General features: G+C 33.0%; 1 protein-coding gene and 1 non-coding gene across 2 annotated transcripts; both read right to left on the bottom strand.

The window, feature by feature from the left end:
• Positions 1 to 3,442: 3,442 nt before the first annotated feature.
• TRNAR-UCG (transfer RNA arginine (anticodon UCG)) lies at positions 3,443 to 3,516 on the bottom strand. Its single transcript has one exon. It is a non-coding gene; the product is annotated as a tRNA-Arg (tRNA).
• Positions 3,517 to 4,086: 570 nt separating this feature from the next.
• On the bottom strand, positions 4,087 to 9,271 carry LOC139885748 (transmembrane 9 superfamily member 1-like). Its single transcript, XM_071869502.1, has 12 exons — positions 9,043 to 9,271; positions 7,584 to 7,776; positions 7,391 to 7,495; positions 7,012 to 7,029; positions 6,826 to 6,908; positions 6,574 to 6,726; positions 6,323 to 6,457; positions 6,082 to 6,248; positions 5,736 to 5,830; positions 5,284 to 5,657; positions 4,925 to 5,198; positions 4,087 to 4,434 (listed from the first exon to the last, which is right to left on the bottom strand). The coding sequence occupies exons 1-12, from the start codon at positions 9,139 to 9,141 to the stop codon at positions 4,367 to 4,369; spliced, it is 1,764 nt and encodes a 587-aa protein (XP_071725603.1). The 5' UTR covers positions 9,142 to 9,271; the 3' UTR covers positions 4,087 to 4,366.
• Between the last annotated feature and the right edge of the window lie 8,084 nt (positions 9,272 to 17,355).

Here is a 17,355-nt window from a genome sequence, read left to right on the forward strand (position 1 = left end):
GCTCTCATGCGGCATGCGGCATGCGGATCCGTATCTGGTCCTTTACGGCGGTTGAGCAAATATCTTTTCCATAATTATATCCGTGATTCGGGGGAGATGGTTATGGAAACGATTCTCACTATCCTATGACGGTTCTAGAATTAGGGTTTGCCTATAAATACAAACCCTAATCGTCGTTAGCACCATACCACGTTGCGTAGCCATCTTCTACCACACATCCTACGTAACTTACATCCTCTATCATCTTCTAAAGGTTAACAGGTGAGTTCTTTATTAACTGGTACCTACAACCTTGCTTGGGGCCTTCTGATCGACGGACGTCATCGAAGGTGGACTTAATCACTTGGCCACCCCGCCGACATCATCATGTCGGCCAGGGTTATTCACGGTAGCCGGACCGGAGAGCCACGTTCTAAGATCCTTAAACCCCTCCTTTACGTTGAGCAAGCATGTTAAGACCCCTCGGTTAAAATATGCATGATCAGAAACAAAAGAGTAACAACAAAAAATAAAATATGGAAATCAGATTCTGTACTCATATATAATACTTTATATATATTATATTTAATATAATAATAATATTAATTAATATTTAATAATAGTAATAATAATAATAATATAAGAATTTAATATTAACATATTATTACTCATATACAATGAACTATTATAAATTTTGTTACATGTAATATTTATATATTATATATATATATATATATATATATATATATATATTACAATATACATATGATAATATTATAAATAATAATAAATTGTATTATTTTTATAATAATAGTAATATGATAATGTTGATAATAATAGAAATGATAATTTTAAATAACAATACTAATTTTAATACTAACTAATAATAATAATGTAACAAATCATATATATATATATATCAAATTATCATATATATATATTATATATATTGTAATAACAATATTTCTAATACTGTTATTAATATTAATAGTGGTATTAATAATAATGAAAGTAATTACAACCACTATATTCTAAACTTGTAGTTAAATTTAATCTGTTAATATTGCATATTATTAATCATGTATTATTTAATAATTATATATACATATCTATGTACACATAAATGTTCGTGAATCGTCGAGAAAGGTCGAAAGTCAAACGAATATATAAAATAGTTCAAAATTTTTGTGACTCAACATTACAGACTTTGCTTATCTTATCGAAATCATATAAAGATTAAGTTTAAATTTGGTCGAAAATTCCCGGGTCATCACATATACGTCCCATGCATAGAGACAAAAATCATTCATATGGATTGAACACCTGGTAACCGACATTAACAAGATGCATATAAGAATATCCCCTATCATTCTGGGACATCCATCGGACATGATATAAACAACATCGAAGTACTAAAGCATCCGCAACCATGGATGGGGTTTGTTAGGCCCAATAGATCTATCTTTAGGATTCGCGTCAATTAGTAGATCGGTTTACTAATTCTTAGGTTACCAAGCAAAAGGGGCATATTCGGCTTCGATCATTCAACCATATAATGTAGTTTCGATTACTTGTGTCTATTTCGTAAAACATTTATAAAACAGCGCATGTATTCTCAGTTCCAAAAATATATATTGCAAAAACATTTTAAAAAGGGAGTAATGAAACTCACTATACTGTATTTTGTAGTAAAAATACATATGACGTCGTTTGAACAAGTACAAGGTTGGCCTCGGATTCACGAACCAAATAGACGTAGCCCTTAAAAAAAATGCCCAAGCCCGGGTTTGAACCCGCGACGTCCCGCTAACCCATATCATCCTTAACCAACGATCCATCTGTTGCATTTCTGATTTAATTCGTACATAACATTTATCTAACCCATGTTTTTATCATTTTTATCATTCCTGTTAATCACCTCATCATCATCATCATCACACTTAATCTTCAACCTAATCAATAACCTAATCTAGTCTTAATCATAATCATATAAACCGTCATCACCATTTTTATGTATCATTATCAATATTTTTATCATACACTAACCCTAACCTAGTCATAATCATAATTGAATTATCATCATCATTTAACGACGTCCACCATCATTCATAACCGAATCATTTTCATGTACATCGTCAATCCTTCATGTACTTGTTATCATCTTCTCGTTCAACATTATGTACCTCACCATATTCGACATCGTTTTTCATCATTAATCATCTCCTAAATCATACTCATCATCTACGACATCATCAACTATACTCATTATCATCATCATTTCGATCATGATCATATTATCACATACGTCACCCTCATCATTCTTCGGCCCACATGGAGACTGGACCGCCTCAGCTCAACTAGTTTCTCAAGCCCGTTTATAATTAATGACCCCAAAGCTTGTTAGTCCATAATTAATCCAACCAATTCATTTGGCCCAACAGCTTACTCAGTTCTATGTCTAATTACGCTTCATATTATTCAGCCCACTCTTAATCTGATCATATTCATTTTAATAAGTTCCATTTCCGTAAATATAGTGCAAGTGGGACATGAGTATGAGCGTACACTGTATTAATCATATACTAAACTATAAAGACAATACAGACTTTAACAAACTAGAAGTATTTAATAACGAAATAACCAGAAGATAGCGAGTTGCAAAGGTAGCGGCCCAAGATCTACAACTTAAAATTACAATACTTATACTCCCAAATTTGTGAGCCAAGTTTGCCAATCCATTTTCTTGTCTCCCAATATCCACTCAAAGGATTTAATTGGTATTTCGTTTAGTACTACCGGTGAGTTCCAACATTTGTTTTTACAAACGTCATGATTTCGATTCTTCCAAAGCAAATATCCACATACCCATTCAATCGAATGCCTCGAAATAATTCATCAATGCTAAGGTTTGATACATTACCATGGCTCCACCATTTGAACACTTAGATCCCATGTCACCTTTCTGAAAGATCTAAAATTGAATTATATCAACAATTTATGTCCACAAATCTCTACAATTTTGTATATTCCACAATATCACTTTTGTTGGTTTACTTCTAACACATTTAACACATTTTGTTTTTATACAGAGTGAAATCGCAGAGTTAATTGAATGTTATCATTATAGAGACTATCTTAGAAAATGTATAAATGAAGAGATTGAAAGAGTTTTCAACTAGTTGGATGTAAAACATGAGTTAACACAATTTGTTTTTTTTTCTTTTTCTTTTCCGGCAAAGCAAAATATATTATTTTTCAAAACATGGGCTGGACACAATTTGTTTAGTACGATGGAAGGTGCTAATCGATTCTATTTATAGTTTGTTTAGTACGATGGAAGGTGCTCATCGATTCTATTTATAGTTTTATCGGTTTGACTTGTTTGGGTTTTGAACTTCTAGGAAGGAGGTTTTATCTTCACATAGCTATTTTTAACCGTAGAACAATTTGTATAATAAAAAGACGACCACAGTGGGAGTCGAACCCACGACCTTCTGATCCGAAGTCAGACGCGCTAATCCACTGCGCTATGCGGTCACATGTCATTCATCTCAGACTTATTATTTATATCTTATCTTTGTACAGATAAAAATACCTTTTTTCATCCAGTCATCTATCTCGTTTTTGATTATTGATAGCTGCTACAGTCGAGATTTTCAAACTTGTACATATAATGTGAACCCCATATCATCATGCCTTTGCAAAGTTCTTATTAATTTTCATCCCTACCCCACTAATGCAATTAAAAAATGTTTAAATAATCAGGAGTTCTCACTTCTCAGCTTAAAACCAAAGTTATATAGGTTTCCAGATTTAAAGATCTCCTAATGAATTATACTTTTCATATCTACATAAAAGTGAACCCAATCTAGTTGGGACCAAATAGGTTCTAAACTGGGATCCAGTTGAGATCAATCCAATTTTTTGTTCGGCTTATGTTTGTTTGGAAACTTTTCTTATCTACAGGGTTGTTGAAACTACGATAAAGTTTAACATATCTAACGTGGTCAACAACCAGAACTGGATCGCCATTAACAGACAGTTATTGAAAAATCATTGTAGGAAATGTCAATCATTTGTCTCCCCCGCACTAGATTTCGATGGTATGCAAGTAACTGCATCTTGATAACAAAACAATCTCTGCATTTCGCTAAATTAAGTAGGATGCATTTCTTCTACATTCAATGAAAAGAAGACAAAAAAAAAAAAAATTAACGACCTTCCTCCGTTCATCAAGAGTTACATATATTAACTGCTTGCCAGGCCTTGTAAACTACTTGTTCAATTTTTCCTATCAAACATAATACAAGGTATCGACTTGGTATGGGAATAAACTACAAAAGGTTCAACAATCCACTTCATGTGTTGTTCTTCATTCAAAATAATTCTAGTCACATTTGATATTTCGGTAGATCCTTCTGACAAACAAGTTAGAGCCCAAATGACCAACCGCTCCTGGAAATTAGACAAAGAAGCACAGATTAGTAAAAAAAATAAAAAAAAATAAAGATTAATATTCCGACCCATTTACTAATAATGGGGTCAATTGGGGTTGTGTTTTATGTCCAACAGTTCAGACTAAAAGTATACTAGCTACAAATAGAACTTGTTACATGTCTCAAAAGTCATCCCAAAGTACATTTAATTCACTTTCACTAAACCTCCTAAAATCATTAAATCGAACAATAATAACTTATGCTATACAACGCCCCTTGAGCTTCGGCACAGATCAAAGTATTATCTGTTTTGACCAGTTATGCAATCCATCCATTTTACCATCTCCAGTAATATCAATGGTGTATCCAAACCATTATTACCTTTGTAATAATTGAATTGAATAAACAAGTATTGAATTTAAAAGGTTGCAGATAAGAATAAATCATTGGAAAAAATACATAAACATAAAGCAACCATAGGGTAAAAACTAAAAACAGATAAAACTCACCACAAAGAATTCCTAAGCCGAGGCAGAACATGGCGGTATATCCGAAGTAAAAACTGGTCTGGAAAAACCCCGACATTTTTGTCTTCACGGAGTAGTAATATATAGAATACAAATATACGTAAATAGCTGTAGAGGCTGCAGAGAAAAATGAAGTCCACTGCCAGTAGTAATTCTCCGCGTTTAGCAGAAAATATGTTCCCACAATTGTAACACAAACTGTAACAATAATAAGAATAATAAAAACAAGCAGCATAAAACCATAGACATAGTACACCTGTCCGTCCAATTAAAAAAAAAAAATTGTTAGTTGAGAGTTGAGAAATTCAGTTATATTACATCCACGAGGGTATAAAGGTTACCTTGTAATTCCAGAATGATGTGAATACAAAGTACATCTCGATAAAAATACTGCCAAAAGGTAACAGGCCTCCCATAATTGAGACTACAAATGGCGTGAGGTACCATTTCTTTTCGGGAATAGGGCGCGGAATAGTTTTCACGCGACATGGGTTGTTGGGGGCCCCACTCCAGTTTCGTCCCACAACTGTACCAAGAAGAGCGAGAGGAAACGAAATAAAAGCCCATATCACGAATACAACAACCATTGTGCCAAATGGGATAGCAGCTAGAGATCCATAAAATATGGCAACCGTATTTAATATGAAACCAATCCCAAAGCACAAAAATGGGAAAAGCGAAGCTGTTAGGATCATTGACTTTATCCAACTTTTCCCTGATATATAAAACAAAATTAGCAAAACTAAAATATGATGTTAGATAGATAAGTATAAGAAGTTTTAAAGGCACATACCACCATTACGTGAATACATTCCACCACTCACATAGCCGGAAACAAAAGAGGTGAGGGCGTAACAAACTATAAACGTTGTTACGATAGCTCCTCTCCTAGACAAAAGTTGAACAACACTTTAACTATTTGCTATAAAATGAGCGATAGGCAAACATTCAGTAACTTCTAAACGGTGTACCTTGTTCCATTTAGAGTAAACTATACTTAAAGCATTTAAACAGGTGGAGTTAAAATATAATCTAAACCAACTCATCAAGTAAATGAGTTAAGCCACCGCTAGTGGTAAGGATTACTTTTATGCAACAAATAATCTGTGGTATTACTTGAAACAATCATTATCACTCACCCGATATACAACATTCCAACGATTGCAAGTAAAATGACAAGGAGTATCAATATCGCCATTTGGGCACCGGTACCAACAAGTGCTGATAGCAAGACCATATTGCGAGGTGGGCGGAAAACATCTCCATGAACAAGTTTCCAACCGGATTCTTCACTAACATCTCTCTCCTGAAAAGAAAGAATATAAACGACTGGTGGGTGAAACACGAAACTTTACAAGGTGTGACCTCCAAATGTCTTACCAGAGTTTCAAGATCATCATCTTCACGAGCATACTTAGCATAGTCATTTCTTAAAGTGCGCATCAGTATCATTGAAACTAACCCAGTAAGGAAGATAACCATCATAAATGAATTGAAAATGGAGAACCAGTGGATCTGTACATGATCAGACAGTCAGAACCTTCTACTTATAATATAATCACCTCTTAAGTTGTGAAGATATACAAGTTTGTAACCAAGTTAATTTCTTAGGAACAAAAGAAAAGCTTTACCTGATGCTCAAAAAAATGGTAATCCAGGTAAACATTAAAACGTTGACCGAATGGGATGTTAGTTTCACTCCATTTGACTGAATATGTCATGTCTAACTTTCTTCCAACTTCTAATGGTTTTGGATTCTCTTGAGTGAGATTGACATGAATGATCTGCATGAGGAAGACAATCACGAGTCTAAATTCTAAACGCATGGTGACCATATATTCATAGCATATTCTGAAGTAATTATAATTATGATGATTTCTGACCTGATCTTTGTTGTATTTTATTGTAATATTTTTGTGTGTGAATAACAAATGCTTGTTATCAGATTGTAGCTCCCCAACAAAGCCTATATAAGACAAAAAGATGACCATATAGATGTAAGAGATGGCAATTTGTGAAAAAAAATTATACAGCAAGATAATGAAGAAAGAGAGTTTATGAACGCATACCCCAAAGTGGCAGATCATCTGAGTTCGCGTTCAGCACAAGACAAAAAAAAAGGTCAGGATTTTTCAGGAGGAACAAAAAAAAAATGTAGCATGATGATTTATGTTTGTGCACACCAATACATAAAACAGTAATCACTCAGCTCAAAAGAACAATAGCCTCTAAATGTTGAACCAACATTTACATTTAAAGGGTCCAACTTATATGAACCACGGGTCCCAATGTCACATTCACTTATCGTGAAGAGATGGAATAGAATTCAGAATGAAATACTCGGAATCAAGAAATATGACCGATAGAATCTAAACATGACATGGAATTGAATGTCTTGGAACACATAACATCTCATAGTGACAACACAAACAAAGGCACAATGCTTACCCATGAAAAATTCAAACCAGTAGTTATTCTCAATAGCTTGCTTAAACTGCAAGACCTTCGGTTCATCGAGTTCGAGATCACAAATAGTAGTCTTTTCCACATCCTCTGCAAAAAGAATATATATGTCGTATAAGCATAGATGCTAAAATACACAAGCTAATCGTTCATAGAATATACAAGGAGACCTGCATACTTTGAAACTTGACATCAATTTGGCTATCAATTAGCTCATTTCCGCCCAATACTTCACCAAGACCACCCCATTTGTGCCCAGCATGACCAGGTGGGCGACAAAATGGAAGGCTGTAGTAATTATATGTTTCTTGTGGATTATTATAAGGTCCAACTTTATTCACCCAAAGGTCAACTGTGTCATCCGGTTGATACTGCAAAATAAAAACAGCACAAATGTTAAAACTGAGTTGATTGGTAAGAATTGACAGAATGCATACGTAAGTAATAAGTATCCTAAAAGCTACTTGTGTTAAAGTCAAATCATGACTGCATCACGAAACAACCAGTCATATATACACACAAACTTGCAAACACAACACACACACACACACACAGAGACACACATGTGAGTATCCAAACATACTGGCCAAGACAAAATAAATTAGACAGAAGTACATGATTCTTTATGAAGGACTGAAGCTATTCTAGACCAAGATGTCAAACAAACAAACAGAATACAAGTCTATAACTTATAAAAAAGAGTACTACGCGTCAAATATATGCACTTTCTATTCAGTAAAAACAAATGCACGTCCATATACAGCAACCTACAGTAAATAGTAATTAGCCATCTGGAAATTATACGTTTTTTCTATTAAAAACTACATATGCGTATACATAAATGCATTCTAATTATAAAGGTTTTCTTTTTTAGAAAGTAAACGATCTTCTTATGTTTTCTAGCTGAAAGGTTTACCAAAAATGCAGAACAGTATAAGACAATCTTCATAGCACAAAGAAGGCTAGTGGTCCTATATGAAGCATGTGTTCCTTTTTGACAAATACCCTCCTCAATCCTCACTAACAACATCCACAATGAATGTCAACTAAGAGATAAGATATAAAAGGATTGCTCATGTGATGAAGACACTGAAATCAACTTAAATATAAGAGTCAGACGTGGTCAAATACAGCGATACAACTACAAGGTGGTGTGATCCAATCCATGGGTCCACATACTACTATATACATTGCACCAACCCACTGATAACTCAACGGATCGCCTTTCAAACAACAGGTATCCCTTTCCCCTTTCAAAATGCATTCAGGTACATTGTATTTACTCCTTAACGTGAACAATTTTCCATCCACCAATGCTACATCACACGATATAACAAATCTCATATGCAATCCATAATCAATCCTCAGATTTCACAGTAACACATACCAAACACTTTCAACTAAACAACATTACTAGATCAAATAAACATACTCCCCTAAAAGCTACATAAGTGTGTATCCACGTCCGTGTGTGCACTATAAACCCTGACACAATACAAACCTCAATTTTAAAGCTAGACTTCCGTACATAGATCTAACAATCAAGCACCGAACACTGTAATTCAAAGTCAGAGATCTAAACACTATGCCTTTTGCAGTAAAAGTATATCAAAATTAGGGTTGTAACGTTACGTAACCTTGTGGTCGTAGTCGGAAGAGAACGCCGGCGAGAAAATGATGAAGAGCGAAACGACAGCAAGGGCGAGAGTAGCGGAGGAACGAACGATGGACCACATCAGGATCGCCGGAGATTGGATTTGGATCTAACGGCGATTTTGGTCGGGAAAAGGAAAATGTTTATTTAATGGCAAATGGGAAGGGTTCCGGTTGCAGTCTAATTTTGTTATCTAATCTAATTCAAGTTTTATGACTTTTGGCAGCAGAACAAGTAGTGACGCACTACTTTGTGTATTTTAATGAATACCTAGAATAGAAAAGTGTTCCGCGCGATTCTACGGTGCCTTTCAGATTACATAATCATAGTTAATGTAGCGTTATGTATTTACGGAAATAAAAATGCTTTGCTACAGGTGTTTTTGGATACACGTCGTTGGTACCTAGTATACCTAATGACATATGCATTTTTAACGTCGGGAAGATTGTGTAAAAAAATGGAAACATAACCATCGATATGATGTAGGTTGTTTGGGTTATTTATTATATGTGTATGTATATGTATTGAAGATAGCACGAGGTGTTTAGCGTTTTTTGAGAAGTCTCCATTTCGCGTATAGTTAGTCCCGTTGGGTTCGTCAGATTTTTTCTAGTTGAACGGTGATCTCGGAAAAATTTAACTCGCACCGAGCGAGAAGATAGGGCTCGTTATAAATTCGGGTGGAATTAGTTTAATTTATTTTAATAAAATTATATGTTTACACTTTTTACCCCTGAAAAACTTTAATCTTGAGGGGCCGTTGTGTAAATTGAGCCGAAGTTGAGGGATCGATTGTAGTGTGAACGCAAATTCAAAACAATAATTCAAAACAACTGAAACGACAAAAATCCGGATCACTTTTATATGTAGGAATAAAATAATAAACATAATGAAAAATCACACTTCACACTACACATTTAATAAAAAAATATAAAAAAGCCACTTATGATAAACAACAATATTACTAAAATTGAGATTTTATTTTTGCTTTTAAAAGCTTATTAAGTGTTCAATATTTGTATAAAAGTCATTGTATTATCCATGGGATGTGTTTTTTTATGTGAGTGATCCTCTATTATTCATGGGTTGTGTTTTTGTATGTGGATCATACGTATACGTCATAATTTGAAATGTATAACTTGTTGATAATTTTAGTGTCATATAACAATTAGTTTAAACAGTCATTTTAGGTAATTGTGATTTATTATAAAGCATGAGTAATCAAGATATACTTAACAATGAATTAGAAGACTGTGAAGTACACGCTCGTAAGAAGACGCGGAGATGGGGGTAAGCGAACGCAACCAAAACGAAGGTTGTACCCTTCGTTTTGAGAGGTGATATTTTCACTTAAGTATTTGACAATCCTATATTAATAGTTATACAGTATAAACAAGTATTGCATAAGAAAAGTGGATATATCAATGGATTCATCATCACCCTTTCGGTGTTTTCTTTCCAGAAAAACATATTTGCTTTTACAAAAAACACATACATGTTATAATTTAGGTGTTTATGACTACCTTTTAGGCTTGATTCCGGACTACAGACTACTAATAGATATTAAAGATGAAAGAAGTGAGTATATGAAATATATTCAAGTAAGAAGTGTATCGAATGTTTACATCTCATGGGTATTTATAATACTAGAATTTACTGTACGTTTTTCATGCTCATTTGGATTCATATGAAATTGGCAGACACTTTTTCTGACTTTTATAACACTCCCCCTTGGATAACAATTTTAGTTCATTATAGAGCAACTAGTACTGCCTCGTTAAAAACCTTGCTAAAGAAAAACCCAGTGGGAAAAAACTTTAGTCAATGGAAAAAGAGTGCAGTATAGAGTTGACTCCCCCTCAAGTAGACATCGCTGAGTCGTCACATCTTTTGAACTTGCCTCATGCCAATATTGTGAACGTGTGTTCTGAAAACAGCGGTTGACAGTGCTTTGGTATAAAGATCAGCAGAGTTGTTGATTGAACGTATCTCATTTTAATCTGGTTGTCTTTTACGAGATCTTGAGTATATGAGAAGAATCTGAGGTTTTCATCTGAAACTGTATCATCTAAATCTTTTAAGTACAAGTTTAGCCGTGTGATTTGTCTACAGTCTCCTTCATGGTTTGCTCAAACCCTTATTTCAATTCCTATTCCCTTTTAGTCTTTTCTGAGCCTTACCAACATACCATTCTTTTCTATCAAATTTATGACCGTTAAGATCGTCTATGGCTTTGGCGCCTCATCAGCATTTATATTTTGTTCTGTCACTTTTGATACTCTTCTTTCATTTGTATTATGCAAGCTGCATTATCTTCATATATAGTTGTTGGTGAAGATAGTTGTTGGCCTTTTATAGCGTTCTAGTCCACAAGAATCAATAATGATTTGTGTCATTGATCTCAACCAAACACATCTTCGAGTAGTTTCATATAATGCAATCACTTCGTCATGATTTGATGATGTTGCAACAAGTGTTTGTTTTAAGAACGCCATGATTTTGTGGTACCTCCATTTAGGAATACATATCGATTTTGAGATTTATCTTTATGAGGATTTAATGAATGATCTGCATATACATAATCAACCAAATCTTGTTTTGAAGCGTTAGAATAAAATAATTTTAAATCAGCAGTTCCTCAAGGGTATCAAAATATCTGCTTGATCCCATTTCAATGTCTTTTTGCAGGGGTTGAGTTGAACCTTGTCAACAAATTAACTGCAAAAGAAATGTCAGGTCTTGTACAATTTGTAAAATACATAATAACCCCAATTACACTAAAATATGGAACTTCTGATCTGTAAAGATCTTCATGATCTTTACGGGGATTAAATGGATCAGTGTCAATATTGAGTGATATATCAACCAATGGTTTTGTCTTTAAAAATGTTTTAAAATCTTTTCGGTATAGTTTGTTTGATGTACAAGTAAATCATTAGGCATATGCTCAATTTGCAATCCAAGGCAATACTTGGTTTTTTTTTTCAAGATCTTTCATTTAAATTTTTTTTAGAAGTTGAATGATTTCATAGATCTCTTTATTTGTTCATATGATGTTATGATCATTGACATAAACAACTTACAATCACATATCCGGACATTGTTTTCTTAATAAAAACACATGTTTAAATAAGATTATTTATATACCCTTTTTCTTATCAAGTAATCACTTAATCAGTTATACTATTGTATCAACCCATATAAAAATCTTTGTGATTCAATGGAATACATTTCTTTGAGTTTTACATTAGATGTTTCTGATACTTTAAACCCTTCATGGATATTCATGTATATATCACTATCAAGTGATTCATTTAAATAAGTAGTAATAACATCCATGAGATGCATTTCTAAATTTTTAGAAACTGTTAGGCTGATTAAGTATCTAAAAGTAATTGCATACATAACAGGAGAATAAGTTTTCCTCATAATCCATTCATGGTCTTTGAGAGAAATCTTGAGTTACAAGTCTAGCTTTATCTTGTAACTTCATGTTTTTCTCATTTTTTCGGATAAAAATTCATTTTTTATTTCATACGTTTCACATCTTTAAAAGTGATAACGATTGATTTGAAAACTTTTCTTTTATTGAGCGATTCTAATTCAGCTCGTATTGCTCCTATCCATTGAGTCCAATCATGTCTATTTTGACATGCAATGACAGATTTTGGTTCCAGATCATCATCTTTATTCATGATGTCATTGTAAGATTATATGAAAAATCAATATTTGTCATTTTATTTCGGTTCCATAATATTGCATAATTTATTGCAATTTATGTATTTACATTGTCAATATCCTCTGCAGAAGGAATATTGATTCGTTGTTCTTCTTGAACACCTTTTTTTTACCTCATTATCAGCTGATTTTCTTTTTCGAGGATTTTTATCTTTGGAACCAATTGGTCTCCCACGTTTCTGGCGTGGCAAAGACTCAAAAGTGACATTATTGTCAGCTTTTGAAATTTCAATTCGAGCTAGAGCATTTGCTGTTGGTATATATGATTTAGTCACTCTTTTTGTATCTGTAAATGCATCAGGCAATTTATTCGCAAGTTCTTGCATATGCATTATTTTTTGAACTTCGATCTCGCATTCTTTTGTACGAGGATCAAGATACATTAATTGAGGTTCACACCATGAAACATCATTTTCTTTATTTTTTATTTCTCCCCCTAATCTAGGGAACAATGTTTCATTAAAGTGACAATCAGCAAATCGTGATGTAAAAACATCACCCGTTATGGGTTCAATATATCTTATGATTGAAGATGTTTCACATCTAACATATATTCTCATCCTTCTTTGAGGACCCATTTTAGTGCATTGTGGTGGTGCGATATGAACATATAAACCACACAACCAAATGTTCTAAGGTGGGAAATATTTGGCTGATGTCCAAAAGCAAGTTGCAAGGGAGAATATGTATGACTTTCACTTGGTCTAACGCGAATTAATGATGCAGCATGTAAAATTGCATGACCCCATACAGATACTGGGAGTTTTGTTCTCATTATCAATGGTTTAGCTATTAACTGCAATCGTTTAATTAGTGATTCAGCTAAACCATTTTGTGTATGCACATGAGCAACAGGATATTCAACAACAATCCATGTAAACATATAATAATCATTAAATGCTTGAGATGTTAACTCACCAGCATTATCAAGTCTCATCCTTTTAATGGTGTAATCAGAATAATGTGTTCTCAATTTAATAATTTGTGCAAGAAACTTTGCAAATGCCATATTACGGCTTGATAACACACAAACATGAGACCATCCGCTAGATGCGTCTATTAGAACCATGAAATATCAAAATGGTCCACATGATGGATGAATTGGTCCATATATATAACCTTGAATTCTTTCAAGAAACATTGGTGATTATTTCTCAGTATTCTTTTCATTAATCACCATATGTGCTTTTCATTAATCACCATATGTGCTTTTTCATTATTCACCATATGTGCTTTTCATCATATATCCTTTTCACCATATGCACTGCGCTTTTCATCATATGCAGTTTTCATCATATGCGCTGCGCTTTTCATCATATGCGCTTTTTATCATATGCACTTTTAATCATATGCGCTGCGCTTTTCATCATATGCGCTTTTTATCATATGCACTTTTAATCATATGCGCTGCTTTTAATCATATGCGCTGCGCTTTTCATCATATACGCTTTTTATCATATGCACTTTTAATCATATGCGCTGCGCTTTTCATCATATGCGCATTTAATCATATGCGCTGCACTTTTCATCATATGCGCTTTTCATCATATGCGCTTTTCATCATATGCGCTTTTAATCATATGCGCTGCGCTTTTCATCATATGCGCTTTTTATCATATGCGCTTTTAATCATATGCGCTGCGCTTTTCATCATATGTGCTTTTTATCATATGCACTTTTAATCATATGCGCTGCGCTTTTCATCATATGGTTATGGTCTAAAACCATTTATTTATGAGTGATACATAACAAGCTAGACATCTTAGAAAATTCGATCCATTCAAGTCTCAAGATAGCTCAGGGTTTATTTAATCAAGATTTTTCAACAGATTCACTCTCGTTTTCTTTTCTTTTGGGACTTATTTGTAGAGATGAACAAGATGTTCATCTATTCAAGAAATACTAGACTGATGATCCATGTTACCAGATCATTAATAAGAATCTCCGGGATTCTTATAAGAGCATCTACTAACATCTTCAATTTTATTCTTGCATGGATCACCGTTATTTCTTGATAATTAATATCGTATCTATCTTTGAGTATTTTCCATAATACACTTGGATCTTCGATCATATAATATGTAGATTGTAAGGACTCGTCAATATGTTTGCTAAGAAAAATACTTGTTATTGCTTTCTCTTGTTCAGAACAATTGTTATTTTCATTTAGGGTTTTTAAAATACCGATTGATTCGAGATGTTTTTCTACATTCATAACCCATGTTAAGTAGTTGTTTCCACTTGATTCTAAAAGAACAAATTTAATCCTTTTCAAATTCGACATTTTCTATTATCAAAAAGATGAACAACATAAATCATAATCATAATCAACTTCTATTCATAGACAAATAATAAAATGAAATTAGAATCATTTTAAATTCATAAGTAGCAAACAACAGAATAACGACATGATTACAAATGATAAAATCACAAGATCAGGATAGAATATAGGTTCACCCGGTGGTATATTAGCAACAATGATGATAGTTAGTATGACCAATACAATAGAAAAAATCATCCTTGTGTGAATCATCTTTACAAAAAAACTTTTTGAGAGTGGTAATCTGAGAAAATGAAGATTGATTTGTGAAAATGTGAAAACGGAGATGTTTATTTTATATTTGAAAAATATAGTCGTTGTAACGTTGTCAGTTGACGTTAACAACCGTTATGTATATATGACCGTTGTAACGTCGTTAGTTGACGTTAATGACTGTTATGTACTCGTTGTATTAATAATAATTTTAATAAAAGAATTTTATTAGTACAAATACGATTACTATAAATACATTTAGTATAAATACATTTAGTATAAATACGAAGATTAAGAGAATAAACATATTATGCATAAATAATAAATTTTAAGAATAAATTAGTATGCATGAAATAAATAATGATTGATTGCATAAGTAGTCATAAATGTTAGATAACATAAATATAAATGTTAGTGAAGTTAATAAGAGTTAGATTACAGAAATATAATTCAGGTGGTACAACCGACCATATATAACTTAAATAACATAAATATAAATGTTAGTGAAGTTAATAAAAGTTAGATTACATAAATATAATTCAGGTTGTGTAACCGACCATATATAACTTAAATAACATAAATTTAAATGTTAGTGAAGTTAATAAAAGTTAGATTACATAAATATAATTCAGGCGGTATAACCGACCATATATAACTTAAATAACATAAATATAAATGTTAGTGAAGTTAATAAAAGTTAGATTACGGAAATATAATTCAGGCGGTATAACCGACCATATATAACTTAAATAACATAAATATAAATGTTAGTGAAGTTAATAAAAGTTAGATTAAATAAATATAATTCAGGCGGTATAACCGACCATATATAACTTATGATGATAATAATATTTACCTTACTAATAAATAATAGAAGATATCGTTAAAGAATTTCTTACCTTGATTAGTGACTTGTGCTTGCTTAGATAAACCTTGATTATATGGAGCACTTCGTGCTGATAACGTGTTATAATTTAGGTGCTTATGACTACCTTTTAGGCTTGTTTCTGGACTACAGACTACTAATAGATATTAAAGATGAAAGAAGTGAGTATATGAAATATATTCAAGTAAGAAGTGTATCGAATGTTTACATCTCATGGGTATTTATAATACTAGAATTTACTGTACGTTTATCATGCTCATTTGGATTCATATGAAATTGGCAGACACTTTTTCTGACTTTTATAACAATACATAAATATAATTACATTCTCACTAATAATATAATTTGATTTGTTCTTGCGTACAATCGAATAATTTGTTGTCTTATCCAAAATAATGTTTCGTGCAACCTAAAGCTTGTAAGGGTCGATATACTTAATTGAGAAATTGTTTCATGGTTAAAAGAACAATTAGAGTTTATACATTTCATATCTATTTTATAACACAACTCACGAAAATCATCTATGCAAAAAATAAAATAAAAAATACAGACATTGTAATAGTAATCTAATCAAGCATATTTTCACAGGGTTAGGGTGAATCTACGCTTGAGCGCAATAATTAAGGTTTAAGGAAAAACGATATTCGAACCTCCGGCGACAATCGTGGATAACCCGCACCAGAGCCAGTATGATCATGGTGGGATGGCGATTGTGAGTCTACCAACAACCTAGCATACAAGGTTAAGTGGCCCTCAAGACATGAAGGAATCATAGTTCAATGAACTTACCTGAAAGTCTTGAATCAATGATGAAGATCGTACGAATGTAATTCGTACGTGAGAGTATGTTTTATGTTAAGTAGAATGTAGTGTGTACCTTTTAGGGTTTTAGAGTCATGTATTTATATGCTAACGATTAGGGTTTGGATAGTGTAACACCCCGTTTTTTCTAAACATGACGCTCGGGGCATCATGTGGAGTCTAAAGGTGCATAATTAATCCGTTGGAACGTTATTGCTTGATCAAGTTTGACTTATGGTGTTTTTAAAATAGAATTGGGTATGATCAGGTCAACTGTCACGTTTTAACATGGTGTATCGCGTCTCAGTTAGATGCGAGACGCGACAGGAGTGACCAAA

The sequence above is a fragment of the Rutidosis leptorrhynchoides genome, chromosome 1 (genome assembly GCF_046630445.1).
Source record: "Rutidosis leptorrhynchoides isolate AG116_Rl617_1_P2 chromosome 1, CSIRO_AGI_Rlap_v1, whole genome shotgun sequence".
NCBI classification, from domain to species: Eukaryota; Viridiplantae; Streptophyta; class Magnoliopsida; order Asterales; family Asteraceae; genus Rutidosis; species Rutidosis leptorrhynchoides.

Bases quoted from the DNA above. Each gene is read 5' to 3' on its own strand.
- LOC139885748 (XM_071869502.1), bottom strand. From the start codon at position 9,141: ATGTGGTCCATCGTTCGTTCCTCCGCTACTCTCGCCCTTGCTGTCGTT. The intron at 6,458-6,573 runs GTAAAGCTTTTC...GATCATGTACAG, and splicing joins ACCATTTTTTTGAGCATCAG to ATCCACTGGTTCTCCATTTT. The intron at 5,658-5,735 runs GTATGTGCCTTT...TTTATATATCAG, and splicing joins AATGTATTCACGTAATGGTG to GGAAAAGTTGGATAAAGTCA.